We start from the raw sequence: 21,549 nt of genomic DNA on the forward strand, positions 1-21,549 counted from the left end.
TTGAAGACCATTCTTTAGAAGAGCTGTGCTCTGTGGGGAGGAGCCGAGGCAGGAACCAGAGGGGAAATGGAGCCTGTTTGCTTTAACATTAGAAAGATAGAAGCAACAGTGATACACTGAAGGTTAAGGATAGAAAAAGGATGAATAGTAGTGAAGGAGGTGGTACTCAAAGCACAAGAGGCAGGTTTATTTCAGATGGAAGGACCACCCCTTCCTGCCATGTCCCTGGCGGGAATGATGCAGATGCAGGACACGTGGCTGTCTGGGGTGGGAAGGGAGCAAATTACTGACTGATGACATTTCCTTTCCTGGTGAATTATGAGGCAAGGAGTTCTGCCAAGACTCTAGGGAGAGGTGGGTGAGGATTGTATAGGCTTTTGGGAAAAGGAGGAGAAGAAGTGGAAGGCTTGAGGAGGGTGGAGAAGGTCTGAAATCTCTGTTACAGAAAGTAGGTAGTGAGTTGACCAGGTTAACACAGCAGTACCGAGGGTGCTGCTGAGCTGGGTGATCCTGAACTTAGAGTAACACTTCTACCTTCTAGGTGTGGAAACTGGAGGGACTTAAGCTCTGGCTTTAGCTCATCATATAGCTCCAGGAGCCTCAGTTCAGATTCTAATCAATGTGAATGGCATCCTGGAATTGTAGTGCGCAGTCCACAGCCCTGCCTCAGTTTTCTCATCTATAAATTTGGTTAATAATAGTACTTAACTTCATAGGTTTGTGGTAAGGATGATTTGTAAAATGCTTGAACAGTGCCAGGAACGAGCAAGGGCTCTCTAAAAATGACCTCTTGCTAACATCCTGCCATGTTATTGCTCAGGTACATTAAAGTCTTCGTATGAGGCAGTGAACTTTCACGAATGCATAACTCTTACTTTAAATATGTCAGTGCCAAATTCTGAAGATGAGGTTATAATCTGATATAATGTTTCTGGAAAGCAAATTTGCAATAAGTGTGCAAAGCCTTAAAATACTTAAAATTCCTGATGTAGTAAATTCCATTTGTTGCCATTTAAGAAGATAACCAGACATTCACACAAAGATTTGTTCACAAACTTTCTCACCACATTTATAAAAGGAAAATATTAGAAACAACTGAAATGCCCAATTTATTCATAGGATGGAATGTTATATAGCCATTAACCTTGGTGGCTAAAGAGTTTTTAATGCCATGGGAAATGCAAATAAAATAATGTCAGGTATAAAAAGCAGACTCTGAAATTTTCATTAGAGTATGATCTCAGCCATGTAATAAAAACTCTGCATAAAAAAGGGATTAAAGGAATGAATTATGCCAAAATATTAATGGTGGTTGCCTCTGGGTGTGGTGGGATTATAAGCAGGACTGGCTTCATGGTTGTGTGACCTGTGCAGCTGCCCAGGATCCCTCATGTAGAAGAATTATGGACTTAGTTTGATGCTCTGCTGTCATTATCTTGAAATTGTTAATGATTTTTGAACAAGGGGCCCCATATTTTCATTTTCCAGTGGAACCCACAAATTACGTAGCTGGCTCTAATTGTAAGTACTTATTTTATTCTTAATACCTTTTGTATTTGCCATTTTTAAACAGTAGACATATAAACCTTATAAAATCTGAAAAGGACTTATTTTATAGAAATGTAAGGAGGCCCCAATTGATTAGCTAACTGCCCTTTTCTGCACTCAGTAGCCCTTTTGCTTTTCCTGGCAGTGCCGTATATCAAAGCTTTCCAGAAATGTGAGCTATGACGCCACGTCATTTGAAAAGAAAAGGAATGGCAAACTTCTCTAAAAAGTTATCTCAAAATAAATAAAGAAAAAAAGAAAAAAAGTCATCTTAAGTGTTTGTTTTCGTCTTCCCCATGTAGTAGCTTTCTCTTCATTGGCTTTCATCCCATTGCTACATGAAAAATCTTCCTAAACTCACTCTTGATCTCCATATTATTTAATCCAATGGGCATTTTTCCCCAATAGTCATCTTCACTGATGTCTCAGTAGCATTCAAAGGAACTGAACACTCAGTCCTTTTAGCAAACTGTTTTCCCCCTACCTTTCAGGACAAGCTTCCCCCTCCGGCTGCCCTCCTACCTTTTTGGCTTATGGTGGCAGCCACTTCTACTCACATTCTTTTTGGGTGATGAAGCTGATCCATTCAGAGGCCGTGCTGCCCACCTCATTGTGGGCCACCACCCTCAGCTTGTAGGTGGTGTAGGGCTGGAGACCCCCGAGGCTGGCTCTTGGTCCTGGCCCAGTGTACTTTGTCTCGGTTTGGCTGGGAGTACAGGGGGTGGCTGAATCCAGAGGGCAAGCCATGTAGAGTTGGAGCTCATAGCTGGAATGAGAATGGACACATAAAGAGAAAACAGGCAAAGGAATTAGTCTAACTCTCTTTTAAACCTGTTGATATTTTGTTTTCACTGAACTGCCAGCTCTTTCAAATTCCCATTTGTGGGAGACTGCTCTCAGAAACACTTTATTTAATGCTGTTGGAAATGGGCAGCAAATGGAACCAGAGAAATGATAAGAGAAGTCACATGTATACACATGTTGCTGTCCCCCCAGCAGCCAGGAATCCTTGTTGGTAGAGATAAGATATTTCTCTCTTTTTAGAAGAGAGTGATAAAACTGTTCTTCTCTGTTGAAAATAAAGAATATCTTTTTTTCCTCCAGATTATCTTGAGTGAAGTAACTTCTTTGGTCTTTCAAACACTGGTTCATTACGACATTTTAAATTGGATCAAGGAAATTCTGATTTAGTCACAGAAGTTCCTTACGTTCTAGCTGAGCCCTGTAGAATGAAAAATTCCAGGGAACCGTGAGGAAGAGCACATCCTTTCAATGAATGGGAACACATTGCCTTGTTCTTTTTTTTGGCTGCACTGCGTGTCATGAGGGACCAGGGATCGATCCCGTGCCCCTTGCAGTGGAAGTGCTGAGTCTTAGCCACTGGACCGCCAGGGAAGTCCTTGCCTCGTCTTTCTTATTTAAAGAAAATTTTGTTGTTCACCCTTCTATATCCTTAGCTGATTTATGATTGAAACACTTTGTGGGGAATGTGACCACTCAAATCAATTGATCTGTCTATTTTGCTCTAGGTGTCTGTTCAATCAGCAAGTCTTCCTTGGGGAGGGCTGGGTAGCTGCATATCTGTGTTCATGTCTTATTTCGGTTTATTTGTCCTTTTGGCTCTCCCACACTACCTTTGAATGACACCGTTGGGGAACAGCGGGGGACTCCACTGGAAGGAGGCTGTCCTCGAGGCCAGTGTCTGGATTTGGGGAGAGGACAGTCCTGATGGTGGAGCAGGATGAGTTCTCAGCTCTGCTGTTGGCCCTTGGCTGCAACAATTGAAGCAAGTACAGGCCTCCACCGCAATGGAGTAGGTCGTGAAGGGCTGCAGGCCATGAAGCGTCTGCTGGGTGGCCAGGCCTTCAGCCAGCTGTAGGAGGAGAGAGAAGACTAGATGAGGCCCAGTCGCAAGTCACAGACAGTTGGTTCACTTCTATCGTGTACCACGCATTCTATGAATAGAGTGCCACGCTAGTTACTCTGGGAGATGCACCCTGGCATCTATCACAATATTTACCCTTAGGAATGACCAATCCAGCTGGAGAGGCATGGCTTAAACATGCAAAAACATGCAATGAGATAACAGTTTGATAGAAGTTTGAGGCAACAGGATAGAAATCACAGGGAACAATGTTGTCTATTACCATAAAGAGATATTAGAAAATGGCTCAAAACTCACAAAATACTGACCAAGTTCTGTGACCCTCAGAATGATGCCTTTTCGAAAAACAAAATCTATATTTGAATTATATTTCTAAGTCAACATTCACTAAGGTCCATATTCTGCCATTGTTAACTTGCATGTAATTTTGAGGTCAAAACTCCCCTCAAATCCCCTCAAATCTTAGAGTTGAGTATTTAAGAGCTTGAAATATATATTATATCTATATTTGTATATTTACATATATTTAAGAGTTTGAAAGTCCATATCTTCCTCTAAGGGTGTTGATCTGTATGAAATATAGTTTTTTCCTCAATCATCTTTGTTGTATTATAAACTTTTTGGTTTATCTGGAGCAAATATTTTTACCTTATTGTGGTTTTATTCAGTGCTCTTTGGAATAGAAGAGCTCAGAGACTGGAAACTCATTTTCACATTGACATAAGCAACATTTAATTAAGAAGAGCTACCTGTTGTTTAAAAAAAATGCATACAAGGCACTCCAAATAGAAATTATTTTAGTTTATTAATATTATCATTTTATAAGCATGGATAATCAAGGGTTGATTGTATTTACATCATCTATATTTATTGAATCGGAAGCCTTGTAGAAAATATGCTAATATTTCTTTAACATTCCGTACAAGACTTCCTTGCATGTGAGTTATCTTTTGAAATTGTGTTTCAATACCTGCTACGCTGGCCTCAGAGGATTTCTCCACACTTGCCAAAATTGTTCCCTCAACTGGTCTAAATAATTTATCATGTCATACCAGGATCTGTGCAATTTCTCTATGAGGTTTGTGTGAACAAAGTATTCTAATCTATACTTATTTATGAGAAATGTGAGAGTGACACCAGCTGTCCTGCAGAGAAAAGAGACTTCATCCCCTGGCAGGTAGTCTCTTCATTTAAATAATGCAGGAACTGGTCTAGTTGATTATTTGGTGTCCCTTTCAGTGAATGGCTTGGCTAAAACACAGTGTGAAAGATGATTTCCCTCCACAGACCATCTTGTCTCCTCGATGTGCCCCAAATGTGTTAATACACAAACAGTGGAGTAGGGCTGAGCTGAGCTGTTGTTTCTTCCAAAGACCTAGAACTTTCTAGAAGTCACCAAAACAAAGTCTGAGATTTCAGTGTGCTCTTAGAGATTTGCTCGTGCCAAAATGGGGATTCCGAGGATATCCTTTGCTCTACTTTTTCCTTTTTCATATTAAGATTTACACCACCAACAGAGACCCTTTGTTGGCCCCTTACTATAAGCCTACTACGTTGAGTGCTTGACATGTGTTTTCTAATTAAATTAATTCAACTAATTTGATTATCTCTAAAGTCTTAGGTTCCTTACAAGATCTGTGGAGTCTTTAATACCACATTTAGCCCTCCTCTCCCCGAGCATTTATGTATATTCTGTATGTTTCCTAATGTTATTTCTTTGCAGAGGGATCTTTGTGCCCCTAAGGTCATCACAGGGCAATTGAGAACAGATGGATAAGAAAGAAGGATCAAGGGGAAGAAAAGCAAGGACACCATGGTTGATGATTTGTTTTAAATAAACCCATCAGAATGCTGCTCTCACCACCATCTGGGTCCCGCTGGTATCGTTGGAGAACAATCTGTAGAGACTGACAATCCCGTTGGGCTTCCGGGGGGCGCTGATGTTGACCACTGCTTGGGTGGCAGAGACCGCATGGAACTTGGGGGCCCTGAGACCTTCCGGGGGGGCGGGCCCAGTTCTACACCGCGTCCAGCTACTGGGGGCTTTTCCTGCTGAATTCACGGCCCAGACCTCCAAAAAGAAATCAATAAGACCAGTCAAAAGCCAGATAACCTCAGGCTGCAGAGAAGTCGACAACTCAGAGCAACTGAAAACAACAGAATGAGATAAACTTTGATCTTGCAACTTTGTAATTGCAAAGGAGGGCAGGTCCTTCCTGTTTTTAGCCTTTGACCCTGTGAACACAGAGGGGGTCCTATTAGAGTCCCGATTTCTGAACACAAGCTGGCTGATGGCTGATTTAAGCCTAATGAAAAAATGCTCATCTCTGTGCGGGGTGTGGAGTGATTTTGTCAGCTTCTGCAAACTGGATGGATCTGCAGACTCCATAAAACTCAGCAATTCTTAAACCCCATCCCCACCCAATCTGCATGAAAATTGAATTTTCCTTTCATCAAGGAGGGAATAAACATATGGAAGGAGGTGTAATCTTATTTATCAAGCACCATTTGTATAATTAAACACGAATATCCTAAAAGGTTGCCTTAGGTCATCATTTGCATGAGTAAGTAATTTGTAGCATGTCAGGTACAATAGACAGAGTAGATGGATGTGTGAGTGGATAGGGTTAAATTAGGCCCAATAATAGCCAACTACACAGTGATCAATCAGGATGATAGATCTAAACGGCAATACGAGCAGACTGTCTGCATGTTTAGGAGTAGGAGTCTTCCTTAGTAAGCGTTCATGTTGTGCAAGTCTGACCTCAGGAAATTTTCCCCTCATTTGGTGTCTTTGTGTATTTATATATGTAAACATACACACACAAATATTACAATATATACAATATATATGCTATATATAATTACAATATATACCATTATATGATATATACATGTTTTATATAATTATATAGGTGTGTATATATATATATATAAAAATTTGTTCTGAGCTTTTAAAGACAAGTCTGGAAAACTTGTTTGATTCTATAGTACACACGTTCTAGGTGTGCGGTGTTAAAAGAGCATGCGGAATGTTCAAAATACGAGATATTTAGAAAACACTGTAGGAGAATACTTTGCAGTGAGAGTTTAGTTTCATTTTTGTTTATTTTGCTTTCGCATCAATAATAATTTTAAGAGAATAAATAAATATTGGAGAGATTTTCAGTACTTAGGCTAACTTCTATCAGTGTTTCTGTACTTTTTTTTTTTAATGCAGATTTCTTTGTAAAAGTAAAATTTCTGATGTTGAATTGCTCTTGGATTGCTGTCAAATGCAAATCTCCAGCCTCTTGCTGATAGGATTGCCAGAAACCCCGTATTTTGCCCCAGTTTTATTGAGAAATAGTTGACATACATGCCACATTTTAAAAAGAGGTAACTATCCTACTTACAAAGCAGAACCTGTTCTTTTCAGAGCTCTGATCCATTTCTCTCATAGTTTGCATAATAACCATTAACATTTGTATAAATTCTATACTTTACAAAGCACTTTAACAAACGTTCGCTGACTTGGTCCTCACAACACAACCTCGCAAGGTGGCTGGAGAATGTATTATTAGCCCCTTTTACAGATGAGGAAATCAAGGCTCTGAAATGTGACTCTCTTGTTCAAGGTGACAGAAGTCACTAGAACTGAAACTAGAATTCTACTCGCTAATAAATTTTATTGCTCTTCCCAGTAAACTGTGCTTTTGATTCTGTATGTCATCCATACACATAAATAAGATACTCAGGATCATGAATATTAAATGACTTTTCTATAGACAATTATCCAACTGCAATTCTGGATAGGGTAAAGTCTCTTAGCTTGCAAGGGTAAATAGACATGCCCAGGTTGTCTCAAATGATAGAGGTTTGTTTTGATAGGCCCAGGGAAGTAAGGAGCAGGAAACTGTCTTAGCAATGGGAAAGCTAGGCTCCATGGAAACCAGAGTACAGGGCAGAACACAACTGTAGCTGCTCTTAGCATCCGCTCTGGAATGGCCATGGTCAGTCTTACAACAGGGAGGGTAGCTATAGGAGGTAATTGATGAGGAGGTCAGATTTCAGGGCTGATGAGAAAGAGTCTTGGACTCCTCAGTCTGCTCCAGACTAACCTCTTTTACTGCAAATGTCTTGCTGTGGGGTAAGGGGAGTATTTTTGATTACACGACGAGTAACAAAGATTGAAAGGAAAATATTCTTGAGAAAGGGATGCAAAATAAGGTGCACATATTGATATCAAATTCTTTGCCAAGAGAAGGGCTTTGCCTGGTGATTTAAGGGTATACAGAATTTTAGTGGGGGCCACAAAGGATAGAGAAGAACACAAGGAGGAAAGTGCAACTGGGCTTGACAAAATAAAAATTCAGCAAGTTGCCAATTAATTACTGAGCATCCAATCTATTAAGGCTTTTTAATGCTGCTGTTGGCAGATAGGACTAGACCTCATGCCTTTCTGCGTTACATGGGCAAACGGGGGTGGAGGAGTCCTAGTTCCAAAATGTAATTTAATCCATGGTATTTTAAAATACTTGCATCTCAATAGTGTGGTATTTTGCTATGTATCTTTAGAAATATTCTCTTCTAAAACCTAGGCAATACAGAATTCCCCATCAGTAAGTGGAAATGTATGTAGGATCTAGTGTCTTTTGTCTTTGACAGGAGACCTTCATAATACAGTGCTTTTTTCCTAGTCTTTCTTTTTAGTATTCAATCAATTTGAGATCAAAATAGCATTCATATAAATCAACATGCTTATGCAAAGCAGGAGCAACCTATTTACATGAGCTCCTCTGAAAATGAAAGCTGTTACAATGAAGAGAAAGCTGTGCTAATGAAGCATTATGGATTTCACAAATCTTGCACCAACAAGGCATTGTCTCTTATACCAAACCACCAGAAGAAAAGTCAAAAAGAAACTGTCAGTGATATTCTTTCTTTCTCTCTCTGTCTCTCTCTCTCGAGGTAAAAAGTCCTTTATCCAAAAATCGCAGTAGATTTTTGTCTATGCCCAGCTAAACAAGAGATAAAGGAACTAGGGCTTTCCTGGTGGCTCAGTGGTTAAGAATCCGCCTGCCAATGCCGGGGACATGGGTTCAAGCCCTGGTCCGGGAAGATCCCACATGCCGCGGAGCAACTAAGCCCGTGCGCCACAACTACTGAGACTACGCTCTAGAGCCCACGAGCCACAACTACTGAAGCCCGCGCGCCGAGAGCCCGTGCTCCGCAACAAGAGAAGCCACCGCAATGAGAAGCCCACGCACCGCAACGAAGAGCAGCCCCCACTCGCCGCAACTAGAGAAAGCCGCGTGCAGCAACAAAGACCCAACGCAGCCAAAAAGAATAAATAGAGTAAAACAATAAAATAAAATAAATAAATTTATTAAAAAAAGATAAAGGAACTAAAGTATAGTTCAAGGTTCAAGACAAAAATACTAACAGATTATGCTTATGATTTATTTCTACTGAGAAATAATGGCCCCAAGATTTGGGTCCATCTTTATATGGTAGAGAAAGAAAAAGCAGAGATCTTGAGTGGGAAAATTTGAATAATATGCCCTGATCTTTTATTTTTAACGAATCAAGAAATTAAGTATCTTGAGAACAGACGTAGAGTTGCCTACTTTGTCTATCTCAATCTATCCTATCTATCTATCATCTATCGCCTATCTATCTACTTGTTACCTAACTGATAAGCCAATCCATCTGGTTTGTATCCCAAGATTCCCTCACATGATCATTGAGTATATAAACAATGTGTGAGCTACTCACAAAAAAGAAGGGACATTTTAAGAGCTGGAAACGAAGTACAGCTTATGAATTCCATGGCCAAGAGAAAAAAAAGTAAGGATACTTTTATCTTTCATTTATTCAGAATATCCTTAAACCCACAGCATCAGTGGAATTGAACATTTTTTTATAATAAAAAAATTAGATGATTAAAATTTCCACTAAAGTAACTTATTATTTGGGTTTAATGAACACTTGCACATGTGTGTGTACACACACACACACACACACACACATATTATAAGAGTTAGGAACTTCCCAATGCAGAGCTGTTAAAAATGAGAACAAGTTAGGACTGGCCAAGTTGGGGTGTTTTCCTCTCTAACGTTTTGGATGAAACTGCGAAAGGAGTTACAATGTAAGAAGATGTCATAGAAAACACAGGTTAACTATTTGAATAAATTAAAAATAACTAAAATGATCTAACCATAAATTCTATAACTGACTAGTGAAAGAATAGATCTATTTGTTTTCAATCTAATTTTTGATATCTAACTAGTGACTATTACTATCTTTATGCTGTTTTCCATTAAAAAATAAAATTGTTCTTTTATTTACTCTGCTCCCCTCCCCATCCCCCAGGTCTAATCGCTGTATTTTGCTTTATAAAGTTTTAATTACATGAAATGTCAGCATCTGTCACCACGCTGCCCAGATCTCATTGCTGTGGAAACAATGGGCTCAGTTGTTTGTCCTCTGTTGAAAACTGCCTCTTAGAAATCTTCCTTCAGAGGAGTCTTTGTCAAAATGTGTTCCTTGGCTACAATCATCAAAATCATCTTGCGTTCTTGTAAGATAATTTATAGTGAAAAGATCTCAGAACCTGCCTTTTAAACAGATTTCCAAGTGATTCTTGTACCCAGTCTTATTTGAGAAACATAGAGAGCTCTTCTCTATAGAACCAGGTACACAAATCTAGGCACCATACATTTTTTTCAATTTCTGTTCATGTGTTGTCTATTTAGAGTTGTACTTTGCATTACTTTTGTCATTACCTTCAGCCATTCAAATAAGCACACAGCATGTATCTGGTTGCATATGTTACAATTGCAATGATCACCACCGAGTTTATTACAGTGGCCACAGTTCCAAGCAGAACCAGAGTTCACTAGCTTTGGAGAACAACCATTTGCTGCCTAGTTTTCACTCCAGGTGCAAATTTCTTGAAACACTGATCTTTCTGGAACTCGTTGGGTCTACTTTTTCCTTACAGCCCAGATGAATATTATTAACTATTCTAAAATGCTCCTAATTCCTCTCACCCAACATTTCTCCTTCTGATTTTATTCCAGAAGGAAAGCAAGAATTTGTGAATGGAAACAGTTGTAATAAATTTTGTGAAAGAGAAAGAGAAGGACCCACGACTCTGCCGAGGATGGGAGAAGGGGAGATGCTTCAGAAATTCTCTTAGAGTGGTGGCCCATTGGGTGCTTATGTTACTGACCTAGTTATGCTTTAGCACAATTTCCACACTTAACTGTAAAGTAGTTTTCATTTTAATGCATTGTCTCGCTCAATGGCTCATAGCTTTCTAAAATAACATTCCCCAAGACTGATATTTTCCAAGTGTAGTCTCACTACAAAGAGAAACTCTTAATGTACATTTCCACATTTCCAGGGTTTCTTGATGTGTTTTTCCTTTATCATGGAATAAAAAAGTCCTTAATGGTAAAAATACCTTATGATTCTTTTGGCTGAGGAAATGCTACAAGTCTTGATAAGACCAAGAGAACATACCTAGTGATGCTTTCTATACGGTTAGCATCCAGCTGATGTCTACTTGGTCTTGTATTTGCTATCATATTCCATATAAAAATGGATCACAGGAATAACCAAATTAAGCCAGTGATCTTTCACAAAACCCCACTAATCTATTGACTCCTAATGTAAGTGACAGTGGCTATCCTTGTCCTTGAAGCAATTTGAGATTTTGCTCTTTTTTCCAGGCTGTTTATTATGAGTTGTAGTATAACTGCTACTCTCAGAGGATTAATACATGGAGGGATTTTTCAGTTCTCTGCAACTTCTGTGATATTCTAAAACACACTTCCTTGTGGAATAATGATAATTTTTGATGAAACAGAGACATTTGCACAATATTGTTTCATATCAAGCAGCATTAGGGAGGCAACATCATTATAAAAACTGGAGAATGTGAATACATTTTCGTGATGATTCACATCAGAAGTAAACAAAAATCCAACATGAACAGCCATGCCAGTAATTAATAAGAAGAGTAAATAGGTTGCATGTTAACAGGCAAACAATTAAATTATCTGTTTCTTAGGGGCATGTAATGAGATTGTTATCACACTCCCAGAAGAGAGACAAATAGATATTAAAAAGGTCTTTCCGATACCTGTATTGGCTGAGGCCAACAGCTAATTCAATAGATTCGATCAAAATCACCTCTTCTTTCACTGCTCCTGATTTATGACTTGGGCTGTAGTTAGTCATCACTCACTGCAGTTTGCGCTCCAGCGCTCATAAATTATGCCTCATAAATAAAAAGATACAATCAAGGAAATCATATCAATTCATCTACAACCTTGGAGTATATTTTCCCATGGCACTCACGCTAATGTCTTTTTAAAGGGTAGCTTGCCGTGGGTTTTGAATATGTTCGAAGAGCAACGTGCCAAAATGGGCTTTGCCAGAACCGTGGTTAAGAGAGACTCGTGGCTAAAAAGAGAAGGCAATAAATCTGAAATGATATGATAACAAGATTAAAAAAAAAAAATTTCATGAACAGTCCTGTAGGCTGCAGTCATAAAGGAATAACTTGCTGAAAAGCTCTGTGTAGCTATCTGTTTAACCATCTACCTATCTGATTTTCTTTCATCATCAAATGGACTTTTTGCAGCATCTCTGTTTGCATGGTGCTTTGCTGGGTCCATTAATAGTTATGCTTTTACAGATATGGTGCTTGCGTTCCAGCCTTCTTTAATCTAAAACACTTTGGATCAGGCAAGATGGAACACGATTTTAATTGAATTCTGGGACCCAGGGGACGAAGGGTACAGCAGAACATTGTGTTCCTTTCTACTGGTGCTTTTGAAATTCAGAGATGTGAAGCTAGTAACGAGATTACAAGACATTTTCCTTGCTAGAAATGGGTGTCTTCTGTCACTACTGCTGAGCACACAGCCTTGCCCTTTGTGGGTGCTCAATAAATATTAATGGCTCTCTTCTAAAATATAAGGAGGGGAAAATTGGCTTCAGTATTAGTGGGGAGTACTGAAACTAGCTTCCATGTGATGTTCATAATGATAATGAAAATTTGGAATTTATCATACTCCTTTTTATTGCTTGTGTCTGCTCTCCCTGAGAGAAAATAGGAACCCAGTCCCATCCAGCTCTCATGGAGGATATGTATAAGTAGGTCATGGGTTTATTGAGCACTTATACTTTTATAAGGGTATTGCATGTACTAATTTATTTCATCCTCTCACCAAGCCTATGAGGCTGGTATTAGCATCATCACCAGTTTACACACAGGGAAACAGAGGCACAGAGAAGTTTATGCACCTTGGTATGTGGTAGGGCCAGCCTTCTAATACGGGTATGTGACGTTAAAGCCTGAACTCTCTACTTTTTTCTATTGAAGGAGGGTCTGGACACATCTTGTAAGTGTTTGTCCTGCCCTAGGGCTGTCATTGACCCCTGCACGGACTGGCTGTTTCTGCAGAGAACAGCCCTAAAGTGAGGTGGTGACAATGACCGCAAACATCACGACATCCATACCTGCTGCCACGTGTCATGCTTTAAACAATATTGCATGTTATACAGAGGCAAATACTACTCAAATACTTTCCCTACTGTTCCAAACATGTGTAAATGCACGTAAATTCCACTGTGTTAACTGAGATCATAACTATACCCTACTAACGTAACACTGGAATCATATCCTTTCTCCACAGTTAGTTGCTAGAGTAAGCTAAGCTCACAATCACCAATCACGATTAACATCTCAAGAAGTGATAGTATAGTTAACTAGGTAAGATTATTTATCATCCATACTCACTGAGGCATTCTACGTGCCGGGCACTATTCTATGAGCTGGGGAGACAACAGTGAACAAGGCTGGAGTCAACACCCTGTTAGGGAGAGCCAGCCAATAAACAAAAAACAAAAAGGTGATGATACAAGCTAGAAAGGAAACAACTTACAGCATATAGCAATGGAGTAGAGAATGGTTGAGTTGTTCAGGAGGTGCTCTCAGGAGGTGATAATCAAGCTGGGATACTAAGGACAAGAAGGAGGCCACCATATGAAGACCTGGGGGAAGAACATTCTAGGCAAAGGGAGGGCAAGTGCAAAAGGCCACGAGGCTGGAGTCTCAAAAAAGTTTGGTGCAGCTGGACTTGGAGAGTAAGGGCCAGAGAGCGACAGGATGAGGACAGATGTGGTCAAAAGTCAGACCATGAAAGACCTCACTGAGCCAGAGAGGAGTGTGCATTTCATGGGAGGCCAAGGGAGGGCTCCCTGTAAGGGAGCGACTATCTGATTTACATTGTAGAGGGAAAACTGGATATTGACTAATTCCTATATATTTATATCTTAAATTTTACTTTTATATGTGAGTGACACTGTCCTGGCCTTTAAATTAACTTATTTAAAGCTCACAGCAATCCTACTGAAACAGGCTGGGACCTGGGACACTTTGCTGCAGTGCTTGCATCTGGACAAACGTCTCCTCAAGCTACAAAATACAAAGAAACTATAAGGGACTGAAAATAACTATGTGCATGCAAGTTTGGGGCAAAATTATGGACAACAAGATACAAGAAGACCAAAAAAAGCCAACTGCCACTTCTGAAGAGCCAGGAGCAAAAGTGGGGTACTGCACATGCCCCCTGCACTCAACATCACCAAAGGGGTGGACAGATCACCTAAACCCCCGCTCCGACCCGACCCATGGACACATCCCTAACCTCACCCCATGTAAGGAACCAGCTCCCCACTGCCTTGGCGAGCAAGCAAGGAAACCTGTTACTTGTTCTCGCTCCCCTCCTGCTGCAGCAGGGGCCCCAATAAAGCCTTGCCTGAATTTCTTGTCTGGCCTCTGATCAATTTATATTGATTAAGGAGGCTAAGAACCCTGGTCAGTAAAACTACTAAGGTAGGCTTTTTCATTCCCAATTTTACAGGTAAGGAAACTGAGGCTTAGAGAGTAAATTACTGGCTGAGGACACAGAACCAATAAGTCATGCAGCCTAGTTTACAACTCGAGTCGGTTTATCTTTGCAGAGTCAGGAGTTCACGCTCCTGATGGGTGTGACTTGAGGACACTGTGCTTCAGCAGAATGATGACGGGATTTGGGGTCAGAACATCTAGACCCAAGTTCTGACTCTAACATTTTCTGACTGGGCACCTCACTGGGTCATTCAGTTTCCTGATTATATGGAAAAAATAATCTCTACCTCACAGGACTATTCTGAGATTTACATGCAATAAAGTTGCTATAAATTTTGAGGAATGTGGCGGTGGATAAGTACATTTATAAATATTTTATTAAGATTTTGAAAGCCCCAGAGCTGTACACAAACACGATTTGAAGTAACCGGAGGGTGAATTTAAGAACACAGTCTTTAGAACTTGAATTTCTATGTTCAAATTCAAGTTCTCCTGCTTACCAGCTGCATCCTTGGGTATGTTAACTAACCTCGCAGTGCCTCAGATTTCTAAGGGTAATTATTCAGAATAATCCTTGTCTCAAATGATTATTATAAGTTAATGTATGTAAAATTTTTAACATAGTCTTTAGCACATAGCAAGCACTAAATACATAACGATGGTTATTATTATATTATTTGTGTGAAAAGTCAGGATATGACCCCTTGGAAGAGAAAGTGAGACTAAATAGCAATTCTATAACTCATTTCTGGGTCCATTTAGCTGTTATGGATCAACAATAGATTTGAAAACCCTCACTGCATTCTGAGGTCAGCCCTCATCTCTCTGTGTCTCTGTCTCTGGGTACTTCTCCACTCTAGAACTCTGAGGGTTAGAATAAATAAAAGCCTGGCTTTTCAGAAATATTGCTGCTGCATCAAAATCTGTTGATTGGATGGTATCCTCCATTTTACATTATTATTAATTAAAATTTCTCAAAAGCACCCCAAAGTATGTAAAAAGAAAATGGTGGAGCAATTCAATGGATTCTTCAAAGTGAAGAATTTTGTTTCCAATTTCCATTGAAAATATGCCTTTGGGAGAGAACTGTACAGTTTCCTAGACACTTATAGGCATCTTAGTAATGATCAGATCCATCAACAGATAGATAACTCAATTTACAAGAGAAAGCCTTGACCATCTTCTTAAAGATTTTCATCGACGGCATCTGATTTACTTCAATATGTTAACGTTTTTGTCACCATCTGTAGATTTGATTGCTTCGTAGAGACCAAGACATTTATTTGGAATTTAATGGAAATACACCATTAGCCCAAGTACTTAAGTGCAATCCTCCTAAAGCCTTCAGAGTTACTTAGTGTTTTATGAATAATCACAGAGCGGCAAGCCAAAGCTTGCCAGGTGATCCTCTAGCCCAAAAAGAATTCTACTGGAGAAGGTACTGTCACAACATGGGTGAGAAGCAGCGCCGATCTGGGGTACAGGGGATGTGCTGGGTATTCTCTGTTTGTCCCCAGATCCATTCCCTGCCCTTCCCTGCTCCGCTCTGTAGCCCACGAAGCTGGTTCTGCAAACTGCTTTACAAAAGAAGGAGAAAGGTTTTGTTTTCTCCTTCTCTCTCTCTTTGGCATCCTAGTTTGGCAACAGGCTGCGTTCCTTCTCTGTGGGCACAGCTTCTACATGGCAGCCCCACCCCACTGGCTATAGCATTTACTGGGTTCCAGAAACAGCTTCCTCCTCTTGCCCTTTTAGGTCTAGAGGTAATGGCTTCTGGCTATGGCTAGTCCCAGAATACGTTCATATCTCTTGTTGATTCTCTTAATCCTGCCCATACCTCCATAAAGTCTTTTCATTAAATTCTCTTTAAATGCCCTTTTGAGTATACTGCTTCCTGCTGAGATTCTGACTGCTGGAGGGGAGAACATTTTGAACCCTTCCAAGGTACCAATAACAGTGTGTAGGCTGAGAGATGCATTTGCTCATAAGGGTGGAGAGATTTGGAAGAGCATTTTTTGTGAGACTGCAGAAATAGAGAAATAGTCCCTCCTCATGTCTCTATGGAATGATTCTCATCTTTAATATCAAGGAACCACCCATGCTCCTCAAGACCATCCGGCCAGAGAGTGGAATGAGAGTGTCCAGGAGAGTTTGGTGTGGGGACCGGGCTGTCCCTGAAGATGAGGAGTTGTCTGTTTCTCCCTAGGTCTGTTGTGCCATCATTCAGATCTCTCTGTTCACAGCTTACACTACTATCCGTATGTTTTTATGAATACATTGTTCATGGGTGTGTTTCTTTGTCTTATCAACTAAACTTTAAGCCCCTGAGGGGTAGAGCCCATGGTTTTTAGCCTCTTGCGCCAATCCTAGCAACTAGACATACACTCTGAACTTGGTGGCTGCTTGATAACTACAATTTATTAAAACCTCAACTTAGAGGATAAAGGGAAAGAAGGAAAATATGTCCCACCCTTTCCTAAGTTTCAGGTCACTTTGGAGAACCTTCATTTTTATGGCTACCTCGCTAAGCAGGAACCGTTTGTGAAAAGCCATGAGGGCAGGTTGGAATTCTACATTACCTGCATTCACTCGGAGGAAATTTGGTTGCATTGAATGTTTTATGTCCAGCAAACAAGCTTCCAACACAGAGACAGGAGGATCAATCATGGCTTAAGTGAGTTGGGTCAACAGGAAGGTGAGAAGCAACCCATCTTCAGATGAGTAACTTGTCTCAAAGGCAACGTAGAGATCGCTGACAAAAGGGGCTTAGGAGTAGAGCCCTAGGGGATGCCATGAGGGACAGAAAAAGAACAGACATGCTCCTGTGTGCCCTCACACACCCACAGGTAGAGATGACCTCCTGTTGCAACAAAAGACCTGATGGCCAAAAAGGACATGGTCCCTGGCCCGAGTGCCAGAATTCAGATTTCCATTCACGAAATGTCCTGATGGCCTTCAGTCTAAGCTGTGGCGCTCAGGCTCTAAGGTGTTAGAACGCATGCACGGCTTGAGTCAGCCAATATCAATAAATCATTTAAAACCTTGAGCTGTGGGAGTCGTGGGTGGGAGCAGCTTAGATCGCGTAGGAGAAACTAACCAGACAACAGCCTCCACGCCGGTCAGAAATACATTAGGGGGATTCATACCTGATTAAATGCAAGCCCAAAGCCAAACAGCAAACATGCTCAATGAATTTTCTCTAAATATGATACCAAAAGACTCTTAGGAAAGGAATGAGTTAAGGGTGATGGCAAGAGAAAACAAGCAATCTGAAGCAAGTTGTCAGTCACAGAAATGTAGAATCAGACTATCAGAGTTCAAGAGAATCTTAGCCGTGGGAACATGGGCAAGTTCTTCTTTTCCTGGGAGGAGAGTAGCAAGGACCAGAAAGGTTGGACTGTCTCATCAAAGGGGCGTCACACCTTCAGAGCCAACTGTGCTCTTGGTTAAAGACGTTTACATTCTAACACCGGATTAATCACTGTTAGTGACATAAGAATTTTGTTAACCTGGCTCTTTTCCCTCTTGGAAGAAAGTACCTCCTTCTTTTATTTAGTGGGAGGCTGAGGGTAGAGTGGGGAGGTGGCCCTACTGTGTAGCAGGCATCCTGCTGGACACACAAAATTTCTTAGTTCTCATAATACACCCTTTTTTTATTAAAGATTTTTTTTTTGATGTGGACCATGTTTAAAGCCTTTATTGAATTTGTTACACTATTGCTTCTGTTTTATATTTTGGTTTTTTGGCCACGAGGCATGTGGAATCTTAGCTCCCTGACCAGGGATCGAACCTGCACCCCTTGCATTGGAAGGCGAAGTCTTAACCATTGAACAGCCAGCGAAGTCCCCAATATACCCATTTTTTAATGAGCAAGTGAGGCTATAAGAAATTAAGTATCTTGTCCAAACTGCATGATTTTCACTCAGTTTTTTCATCTGGAGAACAGAATGGTTGTGAGCATCAAATGGGAAAGAACATCAGGATTCTGACGACTTCACAGTAGCACGGCTGCTGCGTGCAGTATGCGGGGGCAGCTCTGGTTTCTGGCTGAAGGTGTTTCCCACATACCCATGAAACCCTGACTGAAGGAGGGGGCCCTACGCCCAAGCTTATCAATCATGGTCCCTTATTCTCTTGTTCACAGGAACGTACATGGTGCTAGGATGTCAGTAAGAGTCCTGCCCTTGGTTGGTTTATGGATATTGGATGACAGAAGTCCTCTTTCCACTCTGAGGTGGGAGGGTAATAATAATAATACCTGTCATTATTATGCTAGTTGAATAGCTTCTATGTATGAGGTACCGTCCTAAGCACATTCACATATCAACACATTTCGTCCCAAAGCGAGCCCAGGAGTACAGTGGTGTTCCTATCGACATTCTAAAGACAAGGAAGCCAAAGCACAGAGAAGGTTGGAATCACGCAGTGCTGGGGTAGTGATTTTCTCCGATGCCTGGAGAGAGTCTGGTATAGAATGAGGCAGCACTACTTACAATAGCCAGGACATGGAAGCAACCTAAGTGTCCATCGACAGATGAATGGATAAAGAAGATGTGGCACATATATACAATGGAATATTACTCAGCCATAGAAAGGAACAAAACTGAGTCATTTGTAGTGATGTGGATGGACCCAGAGTCTGTCATACAGAGTGAAGTAAGTCAGAAGGAGAAAAATAAATACCGTATATTAACGCATATATATGGAATCTAGAAAAATGGTACTGATGAACCTAGTGGCAGAGCAGGAATAGAGACGCAGATGAAGAGAATGGACTTGTGGACATAGGCGGGGAAGGGGAGGATGGGACAAATTGAGAGAGTAGCATTGACATATATACACTACCATGTGTAACATAGGTAGCTAGTGGGAAGCTGCTATATAGCACAGGGAGATCAGCTTGGTGCTTTGTGACCATCTAGAGGGGTGGGATAGGGAGGGTGGGAGGGAGGCTCAAGAGGGAGGGGATATACGTATACATATAGCAGATTCACTTTGTTGTACAGCAGAAACAAACACAACACTCTAAAGCAATTATAATCCAATAAGGATGTAAAAAAAGAAAAATGAAGCCAAATCAAGGCAACCTGAGGTGAAGGAAAGAGAGAAGGAATGAATCCAACAGTATCAAATCCTACATCTCAGGCTCCCAGAGGGATTCTTGAGAGAGAAAAAAGTGTTTGCACCTTTTCCTTGGTTTCAAGGAACTTCTTTAGTCCCTTTCCCAGACAGCTGAGCAGAAACAATTCTCTTGCGTTTAAGGGAAAGTTGGTTTTCTATCACTTGGAATGAAATAGTCCTGACACCTTACTGATGATGTAGATTTTCTCGAGGGCCTAAGTGGGACTCTTATTTAGTAAACTAAAAAAATTAGGTTTATTATTTATTTACATTTATATTTTATAATATACTTCTAATTCATTTGATAAATTTATTAGTACATAAATAAATTAAGTTTCAGAAACACCGCTATTGATCCTTCCATATATCCATTTTGGTGGTGGATAATGACACGACTATTAGTGTATGAAGCTGGTCTCATATCCTCACTTGCTTTTTTAAAAAAAATTTTTATCAAAGTACAGTTGATTTCCAATGTTGTGTTCATTTCTGCTGTACCGCCAAGTGACTCAGTTATACATATATGTGTTCTTTTTCATATTCTTTTCCATTATGGTTTACCACATGACATTGAACATAGTTCCCTGTGCTATACAGTAGGACCTTGTTGTTTATATAGTCACTTGCTTTGATACAACATAAAGCTAAATACCGTTAGAAAATCAAATCGCTTAGGGTCAGAAAATATTCTGTGAGATTTTACAAATCATAGATGACCAAGGCCAATCAAGAGAAGCCAATGTTTGATGAGAATTTTTAAAAGCGTATGGTTGTAGATGACCCTCACTTACGCCCCCAGAATCTAGCCCTGGAGTGAACTATTTCCAGGTGAGGAAAGGCTGAAGGAGGTTAATTTACTCAAGGATCCAGAAATAGGGATAAAGGACTAAAAGTTGCTGTCTTTTCTGCTTCTCCTTTCTAGCTTGTCGTCCACACTGTTGCAGCCTTTTGTGGGGCTGGCACAGAGAACGTCTCCGCTGTCCCCTCCTGGAGTCGCCACACAGCTGCTTTTGGCAGCAACAGAAAGGACCCACTTGACTGTCTGCCCTCCAACCATTCCTCCGTCCTCTCCCGCATCAACCTTCAGACTGAATTGTTCGGGGCCAGCGTTGGTCTGTTAGTTAAGTAGCAGGCTGCTGTCCTGGGCAGCTTCCATAGCAGCAGCCCCGAGATCAGACCCACACTCGAGTGAGTCATACATGGGGTTTCCTCCAAGGCTGACTTGTCGGGTCTCAGTGGTCCAGTCCCGAGGCCCCAGAAGCCTTCGGAGACTCTGGGTGTGCGTGGGTGCTTATTGAAAAAAATCTGTCAAAGTGGGGAAGTTTCAGGAAAACGAATTAAGTCACTGACAGCAGGATTCAATGAAAGGGGGGCCATGGCGGCCCGAGCAGATCCGTGGTGAGTCATCGCCTTCAGCGAGAGTATGAATATGAATGCACAATTACTGAGCACTGCTCAGCGGCCTCAGCTCTCTCCCCGCAGGTCAGAACTGAAGCTTCTTATAAAAGCAGACTCACACCCAGGTCCCTCTCTGAAACCTGCAGAGACTACTGTCTTAATCTGCTTGCTGAACAATTAGGAACTTCGCCACGTAGAACTAGGAGCTTTATATCGTATATATTAGTATATCCCAATTTTGAGAGGGTTGATGATAGAAATGAGTACTGTCTGTGAAAAAAAAAAAAACTCTGCTGGATGTGTATTCTGTAGCACAGCAAGCCTGTAATCTTCATTTAACGAAAAGGTCTGTGCATGGGAAGAATTTCATTTAGTAAAGATGCACCTCATTTATGTATGAATCACACATTTATAGAGTTGTTTGAAAATAGGATTTTGGTAAGTAAAATTATATCTGAAATTCACAAATGTTTGTTCTCTGATGAGACCCTGCACTGCATCACTCTGCAAAGCCAGCCCATTCATCCTTGTGAAATGTTTTTTTAAAAATTCCAAATTTCTGTGATTTCAATTTCAGATCTTTACTCGTTTTATGAAAGCTGATCCTTCAGAATCCCAGAATTGTAGAAGCTGTGTTGAAATGGATCAAAACTAGAAAGTTCCTGTTTTAAATGATGGTGAACGTTAC

General features: G+C 40.7%; 1 protein-coding gene across 1 annotated transcript in view; it reads right to left on the minus strand.

Moving 5' to 3' along the window:
• The window catches only part of USH2A (usherin), a 795,289-nt gene that overhangs the window by 44,259 nt on the left and 729,481 nt on the right, over window positions 1-21,549 (minus strand). The window contains exons 64-66 of the mRNA XM_061185303.1: window positions 5,295-5,504; window positions 3,183-3,421; window positions 2,106-2,314 (exon numbers count right to left, since the gene is read on the minus strand). Of these exons, the coding sequence (XP_061041286.1) occupies window positions 2,106-2,314; window positions 3,183-3,421; window positions 5,295-5,504 (658 nt within the window). The remainder of the gene's footprint in view (window positions 1-2,105; window positions 2,315-3,182; window positions 3,422-5,294; window positions 5,505-21,549) is intronic.

The sequence above is a fragment of the Eubalaena glacialis genome, chromosome 3, assembly GCF_028564815.1.
Source record: "Eubalaena glacialis isolate mEubGla1 chromosome 3, mEubGla1.1.hap2.+ XY, whole genome shotgun sequence".
Classification (NCBI taxonomy): Eukaryota; Metazoa; Chordata; class Mammalia; order Artiodactyla; family Balaenidae; genus Eubalaena; species Eubalaena glacialis.